The sequence below is a fragment of the Protomyctophum parallelum genome (assembly GCF_964188405.1).
Source record: "Protomyctophum parallelum genome assembly, chromosome: 16".
Classification (NCBI taxonomy): domain Eukaryota; kingdom Metazoa; phylum Chordata; class Actinopteri; order Myctophiformes; family Myctophidae; genus Protomyctophum; species Protomyctophum parallelum.
In genome coordinates, this window is record NC_139711.1 from 41,213,223 (window position 1) to 41,237,642 (window position 24,420).

The window sequence follows — 24,420 nt, forward strand, 5'->3', positions numbered from 1 at the left end:
AGCACGACACGATGCCAACACCAGAATGGGTTCCCGGTCAGAATGGGTTAATTACTAGACAGTTACAGTTTGGAGGACACGCAGTTATTATCGTTTTCCTTTCTAGTATTACTGAATTATTTTGGCTCAAGGTTCGATGGAATGGTAAGAACTCAATGAAGACGAGATGCGAGTCTCTCGACTCGACATGAGACACTTGCATCTTTCATTTTTTTATATTTGTATCCCACGATTTTGCAACCCATTTTTTCACCCAATGTCAATTATCGAATGTACTCCTGGCCGCTACACTTCCTCTGCCAACTTGAGGAGGCCAGCGGACTGACCTCATGCTTCTGTCTATGCACGAGGAGTCCAAGCTGCTTCTTTTCACCTGACAGGGGGGGGGGGGTTGTCCCTGGTCGGACGCAGCGAGTGGAAGGAACACGTTATTCCGACCAGTTCCTTTCCCCTCCATCACTTGCATCTTTTAAACCAGGCCTGAAAATCCACCTTACAGCAGGCCCAAATGAGGAAATGATCACTTCACCCGTAACACAATCAGCGCTGAGATTCCTTCAAAATAGAAGCTCTGGGGTGCCGGAAAGAAGATATTGAATTTCGTTGTTCTTCATGTCATGTCTATGAATTGATTGCATACTAGGGCCTAAATGACCACAAGGATGTTTTTTTGTTGCCAACCCTTTTGGACAAAGTGTTTGACTGCACTCTGTTCCGTTTTTACATTTCCGTCTAATAAACTATTAAATTCAAATTCAATCAATCGGTACGCTGGTGTTCAGGTACATACTTGCGGAAGTGGAAGAAGCGACAGGCCACGTTAGGGTCGTCGTCATCGTCGGTGTCGTCTTCGTTACGGTATTTGCGGTAGCGCTCCAGACGGCATTCCCGGCACTTGTGCAGGTGAGGAGCGACGTTGATGCAGGATCCGTCCTGGAGGAACGACTCCCCCGACTGCTTCAGACGACGGACCCTCGCCATGTCCTTTAACACTGACTGACCCACTGGGAAAAAACACAACACATTGAAGACTGCTTCAGACGACAGACCCGAGCCACGTCCTTTAACACTGACTGACCCACTGGGAAAAAACACAACACATTGAAGACTGCTTCAGACGACAGACCCGAGCCACGTCCTTTAACACTGACTGACCCACTGGGAAAAAACACAACACATTGAAGACTGCTTCAGACGACAGACCCGAGCCACGTCCTTTAACACTGACTGACCCACTGGGAAAAAACACAACACATTGAAGACTGCTTCAGACGACAGACCCGAGCCACGTCCTTTAACACTGACTGCCCCACTGGGAAAAAACACAACACATTGAAGACTGCTTCAGACGACGGACCCTCGCCACGTCCTTTAACACTGACTGCCCCACTGGGAAAAAACACAACACATTGAAGACTGCTTCAGACGACGGACCCGAGCCATGTCCTTTAACACTGACTGACCCACTGGGAAAAAACAACACATTGAAGACTGCTTCAGACGACAGACCTGAGCCATGTCCTTTAACACTGACTGCCCCACTGGGAAAAAACACAACACATTGAAGACTGCTTCAGACGACAGACCAGAGCCATGTCCTTTAACACTGACTGCCCCACTGGGAAAAAACACAACACATTGAAGACTGCTTCAGACGACGGACCCTCGCCATGTCCTTTAACACTGACTGACCCACTGGGAAAAAACACAACACATTGAAGACTGCTTCAGACGACAGACCAGAGCCATGTCCTTTAACACTGACTGACCCACTGGGAAAAAACACAACACATTGAAGACTGCTTCAGACGACAGACCCGAGCCATGTCCTTTAACACTGACTGACCCACTGGAAAAAACACAACACATTGAAGACTGCTTCAGACGACAGACCTGAGCCATGTCCTTTAACACTGACTGACCCACTGGGAAAAAACACAACACATTGAAGGCCTTCAGAGAAAATGTATGTTTCCGTCGAGATTTTGTGAGTGACCCGCGCCCAAGGGGACAGCTAGGCACTCCAATGTTGAAGCGCTGGGCCCTAGTGGTAAGAGGAAGGACTGCAGGCGGACCCGTGGATTCATGCCGAGGAAACCCCGTGCAGCTGGGCTTTAACATTGAGCGCTCGGTTGCACTTCCGCATTTGGGCACCAAAATTTGGTATAGACGGTCCTTCCAGGTGCTTCAAAACGCCACTGAGAAACTTCCACTGACATGAATAGCGGGGGGGGGGGGGTGGAGCTTCGCGCCAGATCAGTCCTTTTAATACTCTATGCCCGCGCCCCATTCCAGCATTTATAATGTGGAACACCCTGATTAACCCTGACCTCGAAATTTAATAGTACTTCTAAATCCTTTTCACGATTTTTCTAAAATAGCAGACCTACAAGCTCGTAGAGCCACTTGGTGGCGTGCTATGAGCTTGTAGATCTGCCATTTTTCAATAGCTAAATTATAAAGGGATTCCCACCCAAAATGAGTTAATGAACATACAGTACCAGTATACAGTATTGGCAAGCCTTACCTTTGAAGGGTTTGTTGCGTGGACGGCCCTTTACGGCCGCAGAGATCTTGGGTTTCTGAAGCGCGGCAGGGTCCTTGGTGAGGCCCGGTGTCCCTCCTGGACCCTGGCCCTCTTCGTTGTCACTCAGGTCCGAGAGGTCGCTGTTTGTGCTGGAGTCAGAGTCACGCTTGGACGCCTGGCCCCTTTCCTGGTTCTGGTCAAAGGACACGGGTGCCTCTTCAATCCCGCCTGCACTTCCAAACACGGCGGAGGTGGAGGTGGGCCTCTGCTCCTCTTCGTCCTCCTCGGTCTTAATTCCTTCACCCTGTGACTTCTGAGAGAAAACGGGGCCCGGAGAAGAGGAGGAACTAGTAGAAGTCGCTGCTGCCGAGAGAGCAGCAAAGGGAAGGGAAGAAAGCATACCTTTGGGTGGCTCTGCCATAGTAAACAGGTTCGGCTTACTGTCCAGATTCTCAGCCTCGGACCCAGAAAGGCCAGCGAAGGACGTGTGTGGCGTCGTGTCTCCATATGTCAGGAAGGGGTTAGCGGGCTCTTTGGAGCCCTGCAGGAACAGGTTCTGGTGGCTGTCTGCAGTCTTGGAACAATTACTGCCACTCCTTTTAGCGGAACCTTGGGCTGTGGCTGCGTGAGCCGCCACGCCACCCATGTTCAGACCGGTACCTCTCATCGCTCCGGGCCCACTCAGGCCTGCGAATGACGACGTTTTGTCGTCTCCTCCAAAGGGCTTGTTGAGCACTCCGTTTCCGGTCGGATGGGCCTCGGGCGCTGACCCAAAGAGCCCCGCCGATGTCGGGGCCATGGCGGACATCTTCCCATCGTTGGGAGGAGCAGGCTTGATCAGACTCGGAGGTGCTTTACTCAGGCTCTCTGACACGGCTGTGAAGTAGTTAGTGTCCTTGGATTGCGACTGACCGGAACCTGGAGTCTGGTTGGAGCCGGGGCTCTGGGTCATGCACTGTAAAAACAAGTTCTGGTCTTGCTGTGTTTTTTGGGAGCCATTCTTGGCCCCTCCGAAGCCAAAGCCGAAGGGCCTGGAGGAGTCCTTGGTGGCGGCCGAGGCGCCGTTCACCTGGGAGCTGACTTCTCCAAATACAGGAGCGGCTCCGGGCAGCGTCTGGGGCGCGCCGAAACTGGAGTTCTTGGAGCCCTGCAGCACAAAACAATGCAACATCATATTATAGCATCAGTTACAGGGCTCGACAGTGCGACTAGGTACTCGCATTTGCGACTAAAAATATCACTGTGCGACTTGTAAAATTAAATTTGTAGCACAGGTGCGACTACAGGATTTGACCATTCAATCGTGATAAAGACAAGTCTCTGTCTACAGCAAGTGCACAGTCTATAGTCGCGGTTCTATACCTATATTATTATATTTCTGAACGGCGGTGTCATTCGCCAAAAAGAGAAGAGCTACAAGCTAACAACGTGTCGAGGCTCAATGGAGTGTTCATTTAAAGATCTGTCCCCTTTGCTCCCACCGCTCCTCCCATCCCTGTGTTGCTGCTCCGTGCTCTTCCCGGCTGTCACTGCTTGCTGACTGTCAGCAGCGGCAGTCAGAAAATAAGTCAGAGCGAAATCAGCGGGATAGCATTAGCATGATAGCACAGAGTCAGAAGGAATTGCTTGGACCCCGACACGGCGACACGTTATTTGCAAAGTCTGTTTGTAATGCTCAAAGTTCAAACGTAACGTACTTTTAACCAAACGCGGGTGAAACAGCGTGCAGCCGTTCACGCGCGCGCACACACACACACACACATCGAGTGGACGGATTGATGTTTATCAAAAACAACCCTTGCTTAGCGTTTGCTTACAAAAGCGTGTGCCCAGCATAAATGATAATGCGAATGACCGAACTGGCTGGATTACCGTATTAATATCAGTCAGTCAGTCAAAGCCAAGGAGAATGTTACAATACTAATTCACCATCGAGCAGCCTCTGCACTGTCTGAATGTCACACTAACATGATAGAAAACAGAAGGATAAAAACGGATAGCCCGTCTATCCATCCATGAGCAACATATTATCTATCTATCTCTGGTCCATAGCTCTAATGTGTTGCACGTATTAGAGGTATGGAACAGAGCTACTATCGATCTATCTACAAAGTATTAGCATAAAACAAATTGATTATATAGATTATATGAAAACAAACATAACAATGATATCATGATGAATATCACTAATTTGTGATTGCTGAAAAGATAGTGATATAATATTTTGACATTATTTTCCACCCCTACCTCATATTACTTCATTAAAGAAAAATCACACCCATGTTAAGTGAGGGGCGCTCTTGTCATCATACATCATCAGATATCTCATACTGGCCAATCAGAATGCCTGTTGCCTGTGATTGGTTAGCTGATTTGCTCGTTTACATATGACATACATTTTCCCTTCAATGTCAATGGCGTTTAATTTATGTCATATTTAGCAGAATTGACGTAATTTCTCTGTTGATTGTCAATGGCTCATTTTGATATGTGTGGGGACAAAGGCTGTATATAGGAGGGGCTAGCGCCCCTTAAAAATACATCATTTTTCATCGTGCTCCTAAAATAATTTGTGTGCTACTAGATTTTTCACCTTAGGCGCACACGTGCTACTTGGAAAAATGCTAAGCGTCGAGCCCTGATCAGTTACATGTCTGGCCTCGGGGGGTCCTCAGAAAAACACTTTACTATCTATCATCACACTAATTTAACTCACTCGACAATCCCACTATAATATTATCTCCCCACCTGCACTTATGCAATAATGCATACCTGCCAACCAACTATGCAATTCTCGCCTTTATTTTTATTTTTGTGTAGAGGGATAGAATCACAGTAGGCCGACAGGAAATGGGGAGAGAGATTGGGAGGGGGGGGGGTGACATGCAGTGAAGGCCGTCGGGATCGGGAGTCGAACCCGCGGCACACTGCCAGACTTGGACTACCGTCCAAGCAAGGTGCCTGGACCGCTGAGCCACGGCCCAGGCACCAACTATGCAATTCTTAAGTAACCGATTAAATATTTATTTGTGAATTAGCACTTACACTAGCCTCAACAACCTTACAGCCTATGCAAAGGCTAAACTATGGTAATTTAGAGTGTTATGTAGACATAACACTTTATAGTGTATACTCATAGTTTAATTGTACAGTTATTCTGCTGTTAGACGGATGTTAGGCTCTCAGCTTGCTTCCTTGATGACTATTTATATGTATTTGATGTATTGCCATGTGTTGTTCTTGCTTACTGTAAGCCGCTCTGTATTAAGAGCATCTGCTAAATGCCTAAATTATGAAATTGTCTTTACTTGCATCATAAAGTTGAAGTAGCCGAATATACATTATATTACTGCGGTATATATACATTTGAGGATATATATATTTACATGAGTCCTGAAAATGACGTTATACGCATGGAGGCCTTTCAACTCACTCTGAGCCATTAAAAAAACAGTAGGCACAAAATACTAATACAGGACCAGTTCAGCATACAGGTACTGTATAGCCTGGCTAAATATTAATACAGGACCAGTTCAGCATACAGGTACTGAAATCCAACAGGCTGCTAGCCTGGCTCTAGCCAGACTGATAACGTGGATTCTCTCTGGCTTCCTCCCCGTCGATATCAGTCTGGACTTCGTCCCACAGGCAGCTTGAAAAGTGGGCTTAACCCATTCTGGGCTGGCCGGGGAACACCTTTGGTGTTTCAAGCATTATGTTATACTTTAGCTATTGAAAAATAGCAGATCTACAAGCTCATAGCGCGGCACCGAGTGCCGCAGGTTTAAGTGGTTCCCTTGACAGACAGATTCATCTAGCCAATCAACAACAACAAAAAACTGACGCCACAGTGCTAGTGCTTTAAAAGTTACAGCGCTAAAAGGACTGTTTAGTTTCTACTTTCTATGTGAGCGAGTCTATATCTGACCTAACCACTTAAAAACAACTGTTTTTATTGTTTCTGTGGAAACTTAAACCCAGCCATTGTTGTTTTGAAAGTAACAGCATGTACGTTACGTCACCATATACACATGGACCGTGACCGTGTGTCACTGATTTCTCCAGCTTCCTGCTATGGGCCGACGTTCAGACTCATAGCAGGGAGGAGGAGGCGTCAGTGACTCCACGCTGTGTGTCTGGCCAAAGACAGGCTGCTCCTTGTCAATATGAATTAGAGTAGACTGTCACGTTAGTGCTCGCTTTGCCTCTCAAATCACCACCGTCGAATGCAGAACAATGTTCTTTTCATGCACGTTGCAGGGCAAAAATCGTTCCATTTTCGGGACGTCTCCAAAATGTCTAAAGGTTCCATAACAAGATTGTCGTCGTCTTGCATGTCATGCACTGGCATTGATTGAGGAACCTGGTTGAGACTGACAGACAGGGGTGGGGAGGTCGAGTTGTTCACAGATGTGTTGACAACTTGATGGCTTCTTAACTAGCGTTGATTCTGAACAGAACATAGACGGTATGAAGGTTTGAGTCCTTACAATGCGTTGTTAGGTAGGCTACTGATGTCTGTTTTCAACCTCACAATGCGTTGTTAAGTAGGCTACTGATGTCTGTTTTCAACCTTACAATGCGTTGTTAAGTAGGCTACTGATGTCTGTTTTCAACCTTACAATGCGTTGTTAAGTAGGCTACTGATGTGTTTTCAACCTTACAATGTGTTGTTAAGTAGGCTACTGATGTCTGTTTTCAACCTCACAATGCGTTGTTAATTAGGCTACTGATGTCTGTTTTCAAACTTACAATGCGTTGTTAAGTAGGCTACTGATGTTTGTTTTCAACCTTACAATGCGTTGTTAAGTAGGCTACTTACAATGCGTTAAAAATTCAACCAGCAGCATTGAGCCATAGCAGAGGGAGAGCAGTTTGAGAGGGCTACATAATAAAATAATATCCTTTTCTTGAGCCATGGGTCCGGATCTATACTAAATCATGTCCACAACATTATATGGATGTCCTTGGAAGAGCATCTTATAACAAGGCTTTATACAGTACACACAACTATTTGGTGGACCTTGACAGGAAAGTGAGAAGAACTCCGACCTACTATAAAGACATGCATTGTTAGTATGGTTGAGAGACATTGCATGGCTCACCTCAGCTGGGTTCCCCCAAGTCGACGCTTTGGGGCTGATTCCCTGCGGGGCTGAAAGTGCCACACTGGGACCACCGCCGTGAGAGGACGAGGAGATGGTCACGGGCCCCGGGGACACGAGAGCAGCGGTTTTAGGGTACGACGACTGGGACGGCTCCTCTCGGTCCGACTGGGGAGCCGGGGGCTTGGAGCCGGGCGCTCCGGGGAACAGGCACGGCATCGGGCCCAGCGAGGGGAAGGACGCGTTGGAGAAGGGAGAGGGTGCCGGTTTCAGGGGAGGAGGGGTGGGGGTGTGATGCGTGGTGGAGTCCGCCGGCCCTTGCGTGGGCAGCGCGCGCCCGTTTTCCTTGATGTAGGCGTGGTGGCGAGGGGGAGGAGGAGGAACGTTCGATTGGTCCATTTGGGGCGACGTCGTGGTGCTGGGGCTGCTGGACACCGCGTCGGGAGAGGTGCCGTTTTTGGTGGCGTTGCTGTTGTTGGTTCGTGCTCCTCCCGCGCCGGCGTCTCCTCCCCACATAGCCACGCCCTCCACTAAAGACTTGGCGGAGTCGCCACAGCCCTGTCCGTCGGCCACGGCCTCGCCCGCCGCGCCTTTGAAGCGCTTCATGTTCACGTCGTCCTCGCCCTCGGAGGCGGTCCGACGCCGGCGGACGCTGTCGCCCTTGGCCGCTTCGCCCTCCTTCCTGCGTCGGCCATTCTTGCTCAGCTGAGGAGGAAAAAGGAAGAGAAGTCCGGAGATGAAACGGCGTGACCCAAATTACAACATCCTACTTACAGTTTCCATGCGTTAAGCATTATGTTATTCAGTTCAGTTCAGTTCAGTTTTATTTTGGTCAAAAAGCAAAGACATTACATTACATGTATTATTATTATTTATTTATTTTGAGACCAAAAGGGTTTAGGCTGAAGCCAATGGTTATACTTTAGCTATTGAAAAATAGCAGATCTACAAGCTCATAGCGCGGCACCAAGTGCTACGAGCATGGTTCATTAGTGTGACCACGCATGCAGTTATAACGGCTGTAAATGGAAGGAACACTTTACTGTAGTTATATTGTCACTAAGGGGATGCTACGAGCAAATCTTTGAGAGCGAACGTTTTTAACTCAAATCTCTGCTTCTGAGGGGGGCCCTGGAACAACATATTTTCAGATGAGGGTCGGCGGCCAATTACATGACATGAAATATTGAGCACCACTGAGCTGAACATACTGTAGGTATTTCAGAAAACTGTCATGATTTAACATGACATGAACATTTTTTAAATGTCGGCGTCAGGTCTAAATGGGTTAAGACTTACCTCATTCTCTGCCAGCATTACATGAATCACACGAGGATCCACCCTCTGATTCTCGTCTCCCTGTTAACAGAGCATAAGCCCTTTATGTGACATCCATCCATATCTATAAGCTAATTAAGCTACAACAGAATGTATTTATAGTGTACCTTGTCCATGGTGATCTCCATAATGTGTTTATAGTTTAATAGTATTTATAGTTTAATGTATTTATAGTGTACCTTGTCCATGGTGTACTCCATAATGTGTTTATAGTTTAATAGTATTTATAGTTTAATGTATTTATAGTGTACCTTGTCCATGGTGATCTCCATAATGTGTTTATAGTTTAATAGTATTTATAGTGTAATAGTATTTATAGTTTTAATGTATTTATAGTGGACCTTGTCCATGGTGATCTCCATAATGTGTTTATAGTTTAATAGTATTTATAGTTTAATGTATTGATAGTGTACCTTGTCCATGGTGATCTCCATAATGTGTGAAACGGGGTCGTGTTGGGACACCAGTCCAAGGGCCCACTCCTCCAGCTCTTCTGGCTGGTACACCCGAACCCTGCGGCCCTGGATGGTGTAGGAACCTGAGGGAAGCAGGACATGCAATTATTAGATATTAATAATGGCGTAGAACAGAGACACAGCAGGGTAGAAGTGAGCCATTACATCTCAACTGCACACAAGAGACATGACAGTATAGGGCAGTATCACAGGAGTTGGGAGTAAAGACTATGGGTTAGACCTACAACCAATCAGAGCACACTGTCCCTCTAGCGCACGGGCACCCCACTACCTCCTCCTACTACTAACTCGTTCTCCTACAGACACAATATTAGCCTGCGTGTGGCAGCCCATATGTGGCATGATGCGCCTGGACCACTAGTCCAGCCGACGCCAGAAATTCATAATGTTTTAATGCCATATTAACCCATTCTGACCTGAGATCAGATTCATACGAGGTTTCCGCCGGACACACACTGGTCCTGATGAACCCATTCTGACCTGAGATCAGATTCTAAAAATGTCAGTCGTTCTTCGATTTTTCAAAAAATAGCAGACCTACAAGCTCGTATCGCGCCACTCGGTGGCGCGATATGAGCTTGTAGATCTGCTATTTTTAAATAGCTAAAGCATAACATGATGCTGACACCAAAATGGGTGCCCGGTCAGAATGGGTTAATAATGGCGTAGAACAGAGACACAGCAGGGTAGAAGTGAGCCATTACATCTCAAACTGCACACAAGAGACATGACAGTATAGGGCAGTATCACAGGAGTTGGGAGTAAAGACTCTATGGGTTAGACCAGGGATGTCAAACTCAAATACACGGTGGGCCAAAATAAAGAAATTGGTAGAAGTGAAGGGCCGGACTGTGTTTCAACACACGGGCACCGCGGTCAGGAGGACGTCCCAGGCAAATAGCAAAAAAAGTAAATGCATTTAAAACTGAAAATGCATTATTATTAAGCTCAGTTTCCTGTTCTATGATCCTCACAAAGCAGGACTTGTAGTATTGTGGTGGTCCGTGCAATAATATACCAGAGGGCCAGTTCTAATACTGATTAAATATCATCCTGCGGGCCAAAGATAATTCATTAACGGGCCTGATTTGGCCCCCGGGCCTTGAGTTTGACATATATGGGTTAGACCTACAACCAAATCAGAGCACACTGTCCCTCTAGCGCACGGGCACCCCACTACCTCCTCCTACTACTCGTTCTCCTACAGACACAATATTAGCCTGCGTGTGGCAGCCTTAGAGTATATATTTCTAGAGAAGGCACCCAGAGGAAACCCTGAGGCGAAATGGACATAGTGGCCGGATTTGGTATTGCAGCTCGAGCCAGCGCTGCTCCGTTGACTATCATTGCGCACGTTCATGTGATTGGGGCCATGACACGTGAACGAATGTTTCATACGTGAACGCGCACAAACGGCACAATGATAGTCAACGGCAGCGCATTCATGTGTTTGGGGCCAATCACCCCAGAATGCACTCTGTTCCTACCAGGAAGGAGGAGTGAATCCGCCTCATGCGCTTTTGAGCAACTCAATGCAAGTGGATGGAAGGAGAACTCGGGTGTCTTCTCTATAGATATATAACTCTATGGTGGCAGCCCATATGTGGCATGATGCGCCTGGACCACTAGTCCAGCCGACGCCAGAAATTCATAATGTTTTAATGCCATATTAACCCATTCTGACCGGGCACCCATTTTGGTGTCAGCATCATGTTATGCTTTAGCTATTGAAAAATAGCAGATCTACAATCTCATATCGCGCCACCGAGTGGCGCGATACGAGCTTGTAGGTCTGCTATTTTTGAAAAATCGAAGAGCGACTGACATTTTTAGAATCTGATCTCAGGTTAGAATGGGTTCATCAGACCAGTGTGTGTCCAGTGGGAAACCTCGTATGAATCTGATCTCAGGTCAGAATGGGTTAAGCCAGGAACGAATCTCTGCCAATGTACGGCAACATATTTGCATACTGGGCCCTGGTTGGATATAGCCTGGTTCAAGACCAATCTGGTTGGCCGTCGGTCACCACTTTGGGTCCGTGAAGTCCTCACAATTGAGAGGGGCCAGACTTAATCTTGCCTGGGGGCGATATGCATTGGACTCCAGCAACAGCCCAGCTTTAATTACCTTAAATCCCTTTCTTTTAGATTGTTATGTAGTAATAGTACAACATAAAAGAGACTTTAGTTGTTACTGTGCAATACTTTTAAAACAGTCGTCATGTTGCACACATGCTTAAAATAGCTCTTATTTGCTCCGCCCTCGTTGAAAACAATGTATTTCCAACTCCAGCGTGTCTCAGTTCAGGCTGCATGAACAGCGCTCGGTTTCTGCCCCCTCAATATGGTAACTCTTCTATTAGATGGACACAAAGAGCCCAGCTCACCCTTCCTGAAGATCTCCTGTAGCTCAAAATCACTCCACCACTTGGAGATGGCGGCCTGGATAGTGGGCTGATCCGACAGCACAGAGTGCTTGATGTCTTTATCCACCTGCACACACACACACACACACACACACACACACACACACACACACACACACACACACACACACACACACACACACACACACACACACACACACCACAGTGTAACAAAATGGGGAATTGAGGAAGAAATTATATGATTGCTTAACCTATTCTGACCTGAGATCAGATTCTAAAAAGGTCTTCTACATCCTGACAGTTTTCTGAAAAAGCTATGTTTCTATGTCAGTCGTTCTTCGATTTTTCAAAAATAGCAGACTCGTAGCGTGCCACGCGGTGGCGCGCTATGAGCTTGTAGATCTGCTATTTTTCAATAGCTAAAGCATAACGTAATGCTGACACCAAAAGGGGTTCCCGCCCAAAATGGGTTAATGCTTATATCTAACCTTTATAATTTCCGATCACATATGATACTTGTATAATACATTGTGCTATTTGGTCGCTGTGAAGGCCTAGATGTCTTCACTGGGCCTAGTGGCCGTTGTTTGTGTTATAGCCTATGATGTTATGGTTTACTTTGTGCTTGAAGCAGCTACAGTACAACTATGATTTCTGCTCTGTGCTCTTGGCAGAACTACAGTACCACTGACCTGAGTGTTGGTGTACATCTACACATGATATCATGTTACAAAAAGCACCTGAGAATTATTGTCTCAACTCCTATAGTAAGTAAGTAAGTAGCCTTGCCGAGCCATGAGGCCCATAGGGCAGGAGCCAATCTCCTGTTTCTGTAGCGTGAGGCAGCTTGATGTACAAGTACACCCCCTGGACATGACGCTAGTATGTCGCAGGGACTTACCCCCAATCCAACCCTTGATGCTGAGTGTCAAGCAGGGAGGCATTGGGTCCCATTTTTAGAGTCTTTGGTATGACCCGGCCGGGGATTGAACCCCAACCTCCCAGTCTCAGGGCGGACACTCTAGCCACAAGGCCACTGAGCTGGTTTAACTCCTATAGTGCCTCATCGATTATCGATTGATCCAGAACTCCACGACAGTACCGAGATGAAGAACATTGCAGCGGTGATGGATTTCATTAATTAGTACAGTGTACACACCTCAAACCTCTGGACGGATTTGTTGTCGGGGAGGAATTCAAAAGACTTGTTTCCGAAGAACTCCACTGGAACCAGAGATCCCAACCCCACTCTGTCCACCAGGCAACGGAAGGCCTGATGAGGAAGACAAGGTTACAACATGAGGACATGCTATGACTCCTAGGTGAGACAAGGTGTGGTTACATCATGGGGACATGCTATGACTCCTAGGTAAGACAAGGTGTGGTTACATCATGGGGACATGCTATGACTCCTAGGTAAGACAAGGTGTGGTTACATCATGGGGACATGCTATGACTCCTAGGTAAGACAAGGTGTGGTTACATCATGGGGACATGCTATGACTCCTAGGTAAGACAAGGTGTGGTTACATCATGGGGACATGCTATGACTCCTAGGTAAGACAAGGTGTGGTTACATCATGAGGACATGCTATGACTCCTAGGTAAGACAAGGTGTGGTTACATCATGGGGACATGCTATGACTCCTAGGTAAGACAAGGTGTGGTTACATCATGGGGACATGACTCCTAGGTAAGCAATAAGGGTGCCCAGCTGGCGGCCCACGGGCCAGATGCAGCCTGCCAAAGGGGTTCTCTCTGGCCTGTAGGATGTTTTTTGGGGTACCATCAGCATCTGCCCGACAGTTACGATACATATGTATATGATTAAATCTTTCACATTTATCCACCAAAACAATTTATTTCATCAACCAAGTTTGTCAAATTGATTTGGAAACTTTGGAATGTCTTGACAATATATTTGTCAAAACATCGTCCATCAGTGGTCTAGGACATTGCAAGAGTAACTTTTTTTTTTTTTTATGTTCTGTTTATTCATTTTTTACAAATAGAAGTAAATTCAGAAATAAAAACAGAGTAACAAATACAAAAAGAAACTAAAACACACAATAACAAAACACAAACTCCAAATCAAGACAACCAAAGAACATTCAAAGCACAACAAAACAATAAAAACAATATATAAAAAATAAAATAAAAACTCCAATATAGTCAATATACATAGATCATGGTCACAAACAACATCCAGACAAGACCGGTTGGGCTGTCAGGCGACAGTTATACAGGTTCAATCGGGGGCACAAGTGTAAGGCGGTTAACATGAGATAGAAAAGGCACTCCAATTTAGTCAATATACAAAGCAGATCTCGGTCACAAACATCATCCAGGCAAGACAGGCTGGCAAGTCAGGCGAGAGTTAATCAGGTTCAATCGGGGGCACAAGTGTAAGGCGGTCAACATGAGACAGAAAAGGCTGCCATGTTTTACTGAATTTGGAGATTGAGCCATGCAATGTATATTTAATTTTTTTCAATTTAAAAAAATGCAGTATGTCAGATATCCAACAGGAATGTGAAGGGGGGTATGTTTTTTTCCAATACATGAGAATAAGACGTCTTGCCAGAAGCGTCACAAAAGCGACAAGGTCAGATTGATATTTAGGCAGGGGGATAGTATCAGGAAGGACGCCAAATAGGGAAATAATAGGGGATGGCTCTATGGGAAACTGTAACACATCTGAAATAGTATCAAATATAGCTGACCAAAAAGACTGTAAGGCTGAACAGGTCCAAAACATATGAAGAAGATTAGCTGGAGCCTGGTGGCATCTATCGCACGTTGGATCAACACTATCATAAATCCTGGCTAACCGAACCTTGGTCCAGTACACCCGGTGGAGAAATTTACATTGCAACACCCCATGTTTAGCACATATTGATGAAGAATGAACACGACCCATAATGGCCTCCCAGGTTTCATCAGAAATGTCTTCCTCCAGGTCCTGGGCCCAAATATTCTTATAGGCAGTGGTTGAAGGTTGAAGGTCAAATAATGAGGTAGAGTGACGATATCTTTCCCTTAAGACTAAGAGGAGCTGACGCTATAATTATGTCTATAGGTGACATTAGGTGGAATAGTCGGGAAACTAGTACATTTTTGGCGAACAAAATTGCAAGAGTAACATTTAGTAGGACATTTAGTATTAGTATGACATTTAGTAGTCATTATTCAAAATCGACGCGTATCGCGACTCTACCCAACACCACACTCTTTGCATACAGTGCATGTGGCTCACAGGATTCATTTACACCATGGACAATTAGGCTACAGAACGAAATCTCACGACTAAAAAGTGAGTTTCAAAACCGTTCAAAATCAGCTGATCGTGATCTCATGTATAGGCGTGCCAGATTTAGCTATATAAAGCTCATTTTCATCTCATGCTAGGGCATTAAGCAACTAGTCGACTAGTTTAGTAAATCCACTAGTCGACCTTGCTGGTACTAGTTGACTAGTTGATAAGAAAATAAAAAATAAAGTTTATTTTATTTTTTCCCCCCGATTTTGTAGGCCTCAAGATCAGGTTAGTTATATATCAATATAGTTACAGTCACCAATGTACAACGTTTTTAAATGTACAAATATTTATAAAAATAATTTAAAAAAAAAGATATATTTTTTGGTGTTGGCATCATGTTATGCTTTAGCTATTGGAAAAATAGCAGATCTACAAGCTCATATCGCGCCACCGAGTGGCGCGATACGAGCTTGTAGGTCTGCTATTTTTGAAAAAGATCGAAGAACGACTGACATTTTTAGAATCTGATCTCAGGTCAGAATGGGTTCGTCAGACCAGCGTGTGTCCAGTGGAAACCTCATATGAATCTGATCTCAGGTCAGAATGGGTTAAACAACTAGTCGACTAGTAAACTAGGCAACTAGTCAACTAGTCAAAATGACTAGAAGTGAATGCCCCATCTCATGCATGCACGTACCAGAGCAGGCCAGGCAGCCGGTGAGGCTCCTGCAGCCGCAGCCCCGTCACTGCGAGTGGCCCATATGATGGAGTCTTCCACCAGCACGGCTCGCACCCTGGCGTCCCCGTAAAGCTGCACCCAGGACCGCTGAGACGTGTTCTCGATCTCCAGAAACACCTGCAAATTGAAGAAACAAAAAGGTGCACGAAAGAAATTAGAATGACTGTGGAAACTGTGCAAACCAAGTAGAAATTAGAAGACAAGGCACAGACGAACTTTGACCCCCCCCCCCCCAGATCATTTGGCCTGGCAGAGATAAAAACGCGGTTGTGGGGCTTCTATATAGAGCACACCTCCAAGAAGGGCTTTCGTTTTTGAACCATAGGAGGAGAGGCACCCCAAATGGAAAATGTACCGTTTGTCATCAATTCCTTTCATCTCGATGGCTGCCTGCCCCCATGACTGACAACCACAGGGCAACCACACTTAGTTTTTCTACGTTTCTCGGAATTGTCAACTTTGTATCACTTGCATAGACTCACTGATCAGCTGGTTGCCGCGATTGGCTGGCTGCTCTACCCATTAACTACTAAGTAAGCTATATTTGCTTTCACTTCATCTTAACCCATTTAGGCCCGACCTATTTATTTTAGTTTTCACGATTTTTCAAAAATAGCTAAATTATAACAATGTTTAACCCATTCTGAACGGACACCCATTTTGGTGTCAGCATCATGTTATGCTTTAGCTATTAAAAAATAGCAGATCTACAAGCTCATATCGCGCCACCGAGTGGCGCGATACGAGCTTGTAGGTCTGCTATTTTTGAAAAATCGAAGAGCGACTGACATTTTTAGAATCTGATCTCAGGTCAGAATGGGTTCATCAGACCAGTGTGTGTCCGGCGGAAACCTCGTATGAATCTGATCTCAGGTCAGAATGGGTTAACACCAAAAGGGGTTCCCTTCCCACTCAGAATGGGTTATTGCATCCATTCCTGCCTGGCCGTTACTTTGAGTCAAGGTATACTGTGCAGTGTGCTTACATGAGCAGAGTTTGTGACAAAAACGTTTATTTTATTTTACCTGCACCGTGTTAAATAAATAAATAAATGAACTGTCCCAGAGTCTGCTCCAGTGCCTTCCTTCTCCTCCATACCAGTCCTGCTCCCGAGATGCATCGGACCAGCCTAAAAATGTGTCTGGCGTTACCAGACTGTTGCCTCTCGTAATTTTCAAATGCTTCCATCATACAGTCTGGAACAACGGAAGTTCTATCATGAGTGAAATATAAAATCGGAAGTGGAGCCTCCTCCCTACTTCCGTTTCGTCTTTACAGTAGCGCAAATTTATCCAAATATAAATAGAAATCATCTAAGCATATATAGCTTGCTGCTTAGCAGAAAAGGCAATACAAAAATAAAATGTAAATATATTTTAATGAACGGAAATGGCAAATGGGGGGGGGGGGGTTTAGTTCCAGACTCTATATTCTCTATTCATACACCGATGGCGGCGAAAACCATACAAGGCACCAACCAGCACATCAGGAGCAATTAGGTCTGGTCAGATTAGCTCTGGTCAGATAACCAAAGGAACATAGTTGCACCATTTTGCATAGGAGGAAAACTATAATTACACTTACACCGTTTGTGTTCATATCAGCAAGCATTCAGCAGCACTACCATAAAAATGTATGGGGAAATTAGCATTAAAGAAAAGTATATTTTCATTATTTTGTCATTTGTCTTCTATGAAATCGGAGAACTGTTCAGTACATCAACATACTGCAATGTACAATACCAGAGGACATGAATTTAACAATTACTTTTAGGGCATTATTAATAAGAATGGAAACCCTATTATTTTTTAAAGCCGTTTCTGTATACTGCTTATCTCTGCTGTTGGGAAGAAACCACTTAACTCCAAAATGTTCATTTTTCAGGAAATTAAAAATATAAAATCTTTAGGAAATTGAGAAAACTTATATTTTGAAAACAAAGCAATACTGCCTCATCAAAGTTGGTGTTGTGACTTTATATTTTGTCAATTTCTTGCATGAGAGGGGGAGAGGTAGTGGAGTTAGTTGCTTTAGCAGACAGTTTAAGAGTCCAATGGAGTTAAGAGGTTTTGTCCAAAGCGTTTTTTTACTACTTTCCATTGGTTCAATATTTTCGAAAAAACATACAGACGTAAAGGGTATTTAATATAGCACTGATTTATGCAAAAATCTCTGAAACCTCAAAAATGGAGTTAGGAGATTTCCTTCCGACAGCAACGATAATATGCAACCCATTTCATCAGCCGTTTCAAATGTAGCTCATCTGGTTTAACAATGTTTACTTAGAGGTTAGTTTTGTTTCAAATACATCCTGGTATGACTGACTACAAACAAACCTGTTTGTAAAAGTATTAATTACAGTGGATTCGGAAAATACAGATCTGGCTGCAACTATTGCACAAAGTTAATCTCCGTATAAAAATAAACATATCTTGTCTACCCAACATGCTAACGTACCTCATAGCTACATTTGTGTTGCATTAAGTGTTGTTTCTTTGCTTTAGGTGGGGATGAAGTTTGGGATGTGTTTGGTCTGACTTACTACAGTCCTACAGTCATGAAAAAAACCTAACCCAACACGAACTTAGGAAGCCACAGGTTAGTTTTAAGTAACCTGCCACGGGTTAGTTGTAACCTGCCAGGCATGCTGGGAGCCACAACTTAGTTTTAACCTGCCACGGGTTAGTTTGAACCCATTTTGACCTGAGATCAGATTCTAAAAATGTCGTCTACATCCCGACAGTTTTCTGAAAAAGCTATGTTTCTATGTCAGTGGTTCTTCGATTTTTCAGAAATGGCAGACCTACAAGCTCGTAGCGCGCCACTCGGTGGCGCGCTATGAGCTTGTAGATCTGCTATTTTTCCCGCCCAGAATGGGTTAAACGGCCATGCATGTCGGGAGCCATGGCTTCGTTTTAACCAGCCATGGGTGAGTTTTAACCCGGCCACGGGTTAGTAGTAACCGGCCACACATTTCGGGAGTGACGGACCGCGTTGTCAGACTATAACCCATTCTGACCTGAGATCAGATTCATACGAGGTTTCCACCGGACACACACTGGTCTGATGAACCCATTCTGACCTGAGATCAGATTCTAAAAATGTCAGTCGTTCTTCGATTTTTTTCAAAAATAGCAGACCTACAAGCTCGTATCGCGCCACTCGGTGGCGCGATATGAGCTTGTAGATCTGCTATTTTTCAATAGCTAAAGCATAACATGATGCTGACACCAAAATGGGTGCCCGGTCAGAATGGGATAATGCCCGTCTGAATGTTAGTATGTCCAACAAATGAGGGTATATTTTCTTACTATGAACAAAACTGTGCCCTGTGCTGGCAAGACACATTCTGGACATCTCATCTGACTCAGCAGAGGACAAGGATCTGACTGACTGAATAACACACTATTGAGATATTTTCATGGCTCAACAGTGAGTGATCCATTTGGCTACTTCCCTGTAGGAGCTGCCTGTCAATCATTAAAGACCTCTCACTGACTCAGACTGTGACCAAATGACCAAACTTGTCACAAAAAGGAACCAGTTTCCAACTGATTTGTGCTGTACATGCTCATCAAGGGCGCACACTTGTTGGCTTGTGCATGGACAAACAGAAACAACAAAACTACAAACTGTATTTATTCAAGAAAACCATAAAGGAATCAACAAACATCTATCGCTCACCGGAGCTCTGCTGTGGAGCCTAAAACAATCAAAATGGGGTTCAGGTCTTTAAATATGTTTGCTTGGAAACACACCTGCAACCATCGATTTGGCCCAAAACAATTCCTTGTGGACAAGGATTTCACTGTGTCAACAAGGGACACGGGACACTGGACGCTCAAAGCAAAGATTTATGAATGAAAAGCAAATGATCTATGACTTTAAATTAAATGTACCGGTACATGCATTTCTGGTGCCGGTTTATTTTAAGTGACATTGTATATCACCCTGTTATTTGGTCTGTCTTAGTGGGAGGGGCCATAAAAGGGCTGAACACCTTTGCAAAGTCGTCAGTCTGCTGCCGGTCTACACAGAGGTGATCAGGAGCTGTCACCGTCTCCAAGGATATCTGGTTTCCTTTGTTTTAGCTATAATCTACCAACTGCATGCTTTGCCATCATTTGAATGGGTCGGGTTGTGCTAAGAGGTTGCACACTACCCTCGCCCAAGGCACTGTGACACTGACCCACTACTATCAGTTTTCATAGACTCGAATGGTTGGCCGATTGTCTTTTTGCATAGTTGTTGTGCTTAAACTGGGAGGGGTGCCCTTTACTACGAAATACTTGTGTTGACGTTAGAACTTAGAAATGCCACTTATGCCAGTATTATTGTGACGATACTACGCTACCATGCTTTAGAATTGTATGTATCGAAAATTTTAATATTGAATATCGATTTTCAAGGTATTTATTAAAAACTCACAATATATACCACATATTCGATACCGCAGGAAAAATGTGCCAAGACTGAGAGAATAAAACTTTATATTTACTTTATATTAACCCCTTTAAGACCGGGAATATGTTGTTATACCTTTAACCCATCTGTGAGGGGACATCTGTCCTGATGAAGGTCTAATCGACCGAAACATCGACCCAATAAAGAGCAACATTTTGGCCTGTGTCTGACAGTGTGCGGGACCCTTTTTGTTTTTCAGACATAGCCATGCATATGGAACCAGGATTTTAGTTTTATTCTTTGAACAAAGGATTGTTTTTGGGGAAAAAACGGCCTCGGGTCTAATATGGGTTAAATCAATGTGTTTTTGTTACAGAAAGATCCATCTCAGCTTTTCTCTGGCACTACATGAAGTACAGGGACGGTAGTGCGCGTACCGCGTATGCACATCCGTAGCCCAGGTGCAAGACAAGATAAGCAGTATCACCAAAGCACACTGGTAATGCTGAAGAGGCTCTGCTGTATTTTACGTTTCGAAATATCACATTTACAGTAACTAAATTACCTAACTAACTAATCTTTGAATTAAGTAAAGTTAAAGGACAACTTTAGTTTTTTTCAACCAAGGTTCAAGTTTTAAGTTGTTATTAGAGAAAGTAAAAGATGAGTGTTCATTTTTTTTCATTTGCTGTTTCTTTTGTTTTAGCGATCGAACACGGGGCTAAATAAGTCTTTATTAACAAAATATTATGGCGATTTCATTTTATTATTATTTAATATAGTCCTACTAGACCAGAAGAAATTACATATGGCCACAAAAGATCACAGGATCTACTGAATGTGAAGGAGGCCTACTGGGGAAAGCCACACTGTGTCATAGGCTCAATATGTCAGTTTGACACATTCAGTAGATCCTGTGATCTTTTGTGGTCAAATATCATTTCTTGGAGTCTAGTAGGACTATAGTAAAAAAGAAAAAGAAAAAGAAAAGAAAATGAAATCGCTTTTTCTTTTGCAAAAAAAACAGATTTTGATGTTCGAATGCGCCCGCCCCTCTGTCAAAACAGCTAAAATCCAGCAAATGAAAAATAATTGATATTGAAACTATATTTGGTATATAGAGTAGACTATGGTATAGTGAGTCATTATACCCTGGTATGATTTTTAAGGAAGCCTTTGAATTCTTCTCAGTCCTGCTTGCACAACAGCAACTAAAGTTGTTATGAAATACAGACAAAAGTAAATTACAATTCCAAGGCTTAGAGGCTAGTGATTTAAGGTCCGTACACATTGGCGAATTAGTGATGCGATGCGAATACACAACCCCGAAAATGCTAATTTGGCCGGCAAAATGCGACCCGTATATGTGATTATATTCGCCACTCCTCTCCTCCTCCTGCTTTATGTCAATGGTAGGGTGCAGTGTGGCCTAAGGGTTAGAGGAGCGCCCTTGTTTTTTTTTTTAAGATATTTTTTTGCGGCTTACGCCTTTTATTGATTTTTTAAGGGACAGATAGTAGGCTGACAGGAAACGGGAGAGATGGGGGGATGACATGCGGTAAAGGCCGTGTCGGGTCCGGGAGTCGAACCCGCGGCACACCGCGACTGGATCACCAGTCCGGTGCCCAGACCGTTACGCTACGGCCTGGGCCGAGGAGCGCCCTTGTTGCCGAAAGGTTGCCGGTTCGATTCCCCGGACGGGCAGGAAAAATCTGGGTGGGGAAGTGATTGTCATCACTCACCCAACACCGCTGAAGTGCCCATGAGCAAGGCACTGAACCCCCAACTGCTCCCCCTGGAGCTGCTTAGTGGCCAACAGTATAAGACTGTGGCTGTACTGGTCAGCTCCCAGGTTTTAATGTGTGTGTGTGTCTGTCTGTTTCTATGTGCAGGGCGTTGCTGAAAATGAGCACATGTGCTCATTTTAATTCTATATTTACCCAGGGTAAATAAAGAATTAAAATAAAAGTAAAAGTGTGCCCCCACGACCTCACAGAGCTGCAGGGGCAGGCCGGGCCGGCTGCTGCTCTGTTCAGTTCACAACTGCTGTGCGGTACGTCTCAGTTTATAGACAAAAACGCAGTTTGGGCTGCATTTTGATTGGTCATAAGTGTAGCATTCGCCATTCGCCAGCGAAAGTCTGCAAAATTCGACACCAGAGCGAAAAAAATAAGGAGCGAAAACAGTTGCATTTTTGCCACTCATGTGGAAGCTTGCATTGACTTTGTGTTAATTCTTTTTTTTTAAGCTAATTATTCGCTCCAACAAATTGCATCGCTAATTTGCCAGTGTAAGGACCTTTTATACTATCAAGTCTTCCAATATTTTAACTTCCCAGGGAAAAGTACCACTAATTACTTGGGCAGTCTCATTGAATGCCAATTATCTTTTTAAGTCCAATTTAACTAATCTACTCTGAGTAGTCTCTAAGTTTAAGTAAAGGCGACCCATTTAAATGGCCACCCGTGGACCCAGTCTGACCCACTACAATTGAAAACCTAACAGGCTTCTTAAGTTAAGAAAAAAATCCTGCTTCTCATTAATTAGAGATGGGAAATGCCTTGTGTCTGCAACCTGTTTGTCGCTGCTAGTGCTAGATTGTTGTGGTGACATACCGCTGACCCTAATGAGCTAAATCGAATTGGCAATATCTGTATGCAAGCATGCAATAGGGTGTAATGCAGTATGCACATGCATAAATTGAGTGGCAAGTGGCCAAGTGAGTTTAATCAGATAGGACTTTTATGTTGTTGATGCATGGTCTGGCAAGGCCAGAAAGTAGTTTTTTGCCACTCAGTAGGCGTATGGTATGATGATGTCACACCGACTCACACGCATTCCCTCTATACCCATTGGTTGCGTTTTATCTACTATTAACCCATTCTGACCTGAGATCAGATTCATACGAGGTTTTCCACTGGACATACACTGGTCTGATTAACCCATTCTGACCTGAGATCAGATTCTAGAAATGTCAGTCGCTCTTCGATTTTTCAAAAATAGCAGACCTACAAGCTCGTATCGCGCCACTCGGTGGCGCGATATGAGCTTGTAGATCTGCTATTTTTCAATAGCTAAAGCATAACATGATGCTGACACCAAAATGGGTGCCCGGTCAGAATGGGCTAAACTTTCCTTGGCAAGAACCCTAGTTGTGTACGTTATCTCCTTAGAAGCCACAGCCATTATAGGCCAGTGAGACCACCATTTGGCAAATTGATGTATTCATTTATTTTTCTAATAAAGTTAGAGGGTAAAGGGTCTTTGAGTACTACACTCACTATTCACTAATCACTATATATAAAAAAATATATCATTATTATTAGCCTTAACGTTGCATTAGACCACAGATGCTCCTCCATAATCTATCAGATAGTGGCGTTCCAGCATCCTCGTGTTGTTGTTTTTTATCAAAACGGTGAGCTATTGTTCAGTACTAGCATAATTGATATATAAAAGCTTAAATAATATATTATACCATGCTTGAATAGCCCATTTGGTCCTATTGGTATTAAACTGTCATGTTCTCTCAACACGTGAGACCAATACTTTATTATCACTATTTTTGAAGAGAGACACCGACCAATGTATGGAGTGCATTCCTCTCAGTGCATTTCATGTATGATGTTGAATGGTACATTAAACAAGTACACCTAAACTGCTTAATGTTACCCGATTCTATGTTATAATAACCAGCTTGGTTATTGACTGGTGCCAGGACAAGAGAGTAAATTACAGGCTGCTCAGTATGCAATTAGCGAATGCAAAGTCCTTAACCCATTCTGACCTGAGATCAGATTCATACGAGGTTTCCACTGGACACACACTGGTCTGATTAACCCATTCTGACCTGAGATCAGATTCTAAAAATGTCAGTCGTTCTTCGATTTTTTTCAAAAATAGCAGACCTACAAGCTCGTATCGCGCCACTCGGTGGCGCGATATGAGCTTGTAGATCTGCTATTTTTCAATAGCTAAAGCATGACATGATGCTGACACCAAAATGGGTGCCCGTTCAGAATGGGTTAAGCCAAGCAGTTGCCTCCTGATCTACTGTATGGAGGGTGACAGTCTTTGGAAGGGGACAAACTTCAATGATGTGCTCCATTGTTCCCTCTTCTCCACAGGCCCAGTCATTGAGCTTGGGCTACTGCCCCATGTGTGAACTTGAAGGCTATTGGGGATT

The 24,420-nt window shown here is 44.3% G+C and overlaps 1 protein-coding gene across 4 annotated transcripts in view; it reads right to left on the reverse strand.

The window, feature by feature from the left end:
- kdm3b (lysine (K)-specific demethylase 3B) overlaps positions 1-24,420 on the reverse strand; it is a 46,007-nt gene that overhangs the window by 19,059 nt on the left and 2,528 nt on the right. For 3 of the 4 annotated variants that reach the window (XM_083786599.1, XM_083786600.1, XM_083786598.1), the window contains exons 2-9: positions 15,789-15,947; positions 12,992-13,105; positions 11,833-11,938; positions 9,384-9,508; positions 8,932-8,991; positions 7,633-8,337; positions 2,528-3,674; positions 791-1,004 (exon numbers count right to left, since the gene is read on the reverse strand). In XM_083786599.1, the coding sequence (XP_083642725.1) occupies positions 791-1,004; positions 2,528-3,674; positions 7,633-8,337; positions 8,932-8,991; positions 9,384-9,508; positions 11,833-11,938; positions 12,992-13,105; positions 15,789-15,947 (2,630 nt within the window). Of the gene's footprint in view, positions 1-790; positions 1,005-2,527; positions 3,675-7,632; positions 8,338-8,931; positions 8,992-9,077; positions 9,098-9,383; positions 9,509-11,832; positions 11,939-12,991; positions 13,106-15,788; positions 15,948-24,420 lie in introns of those variants that run through there. The other variant, XM_083786601.1, reaches the window with a different exon arrangement.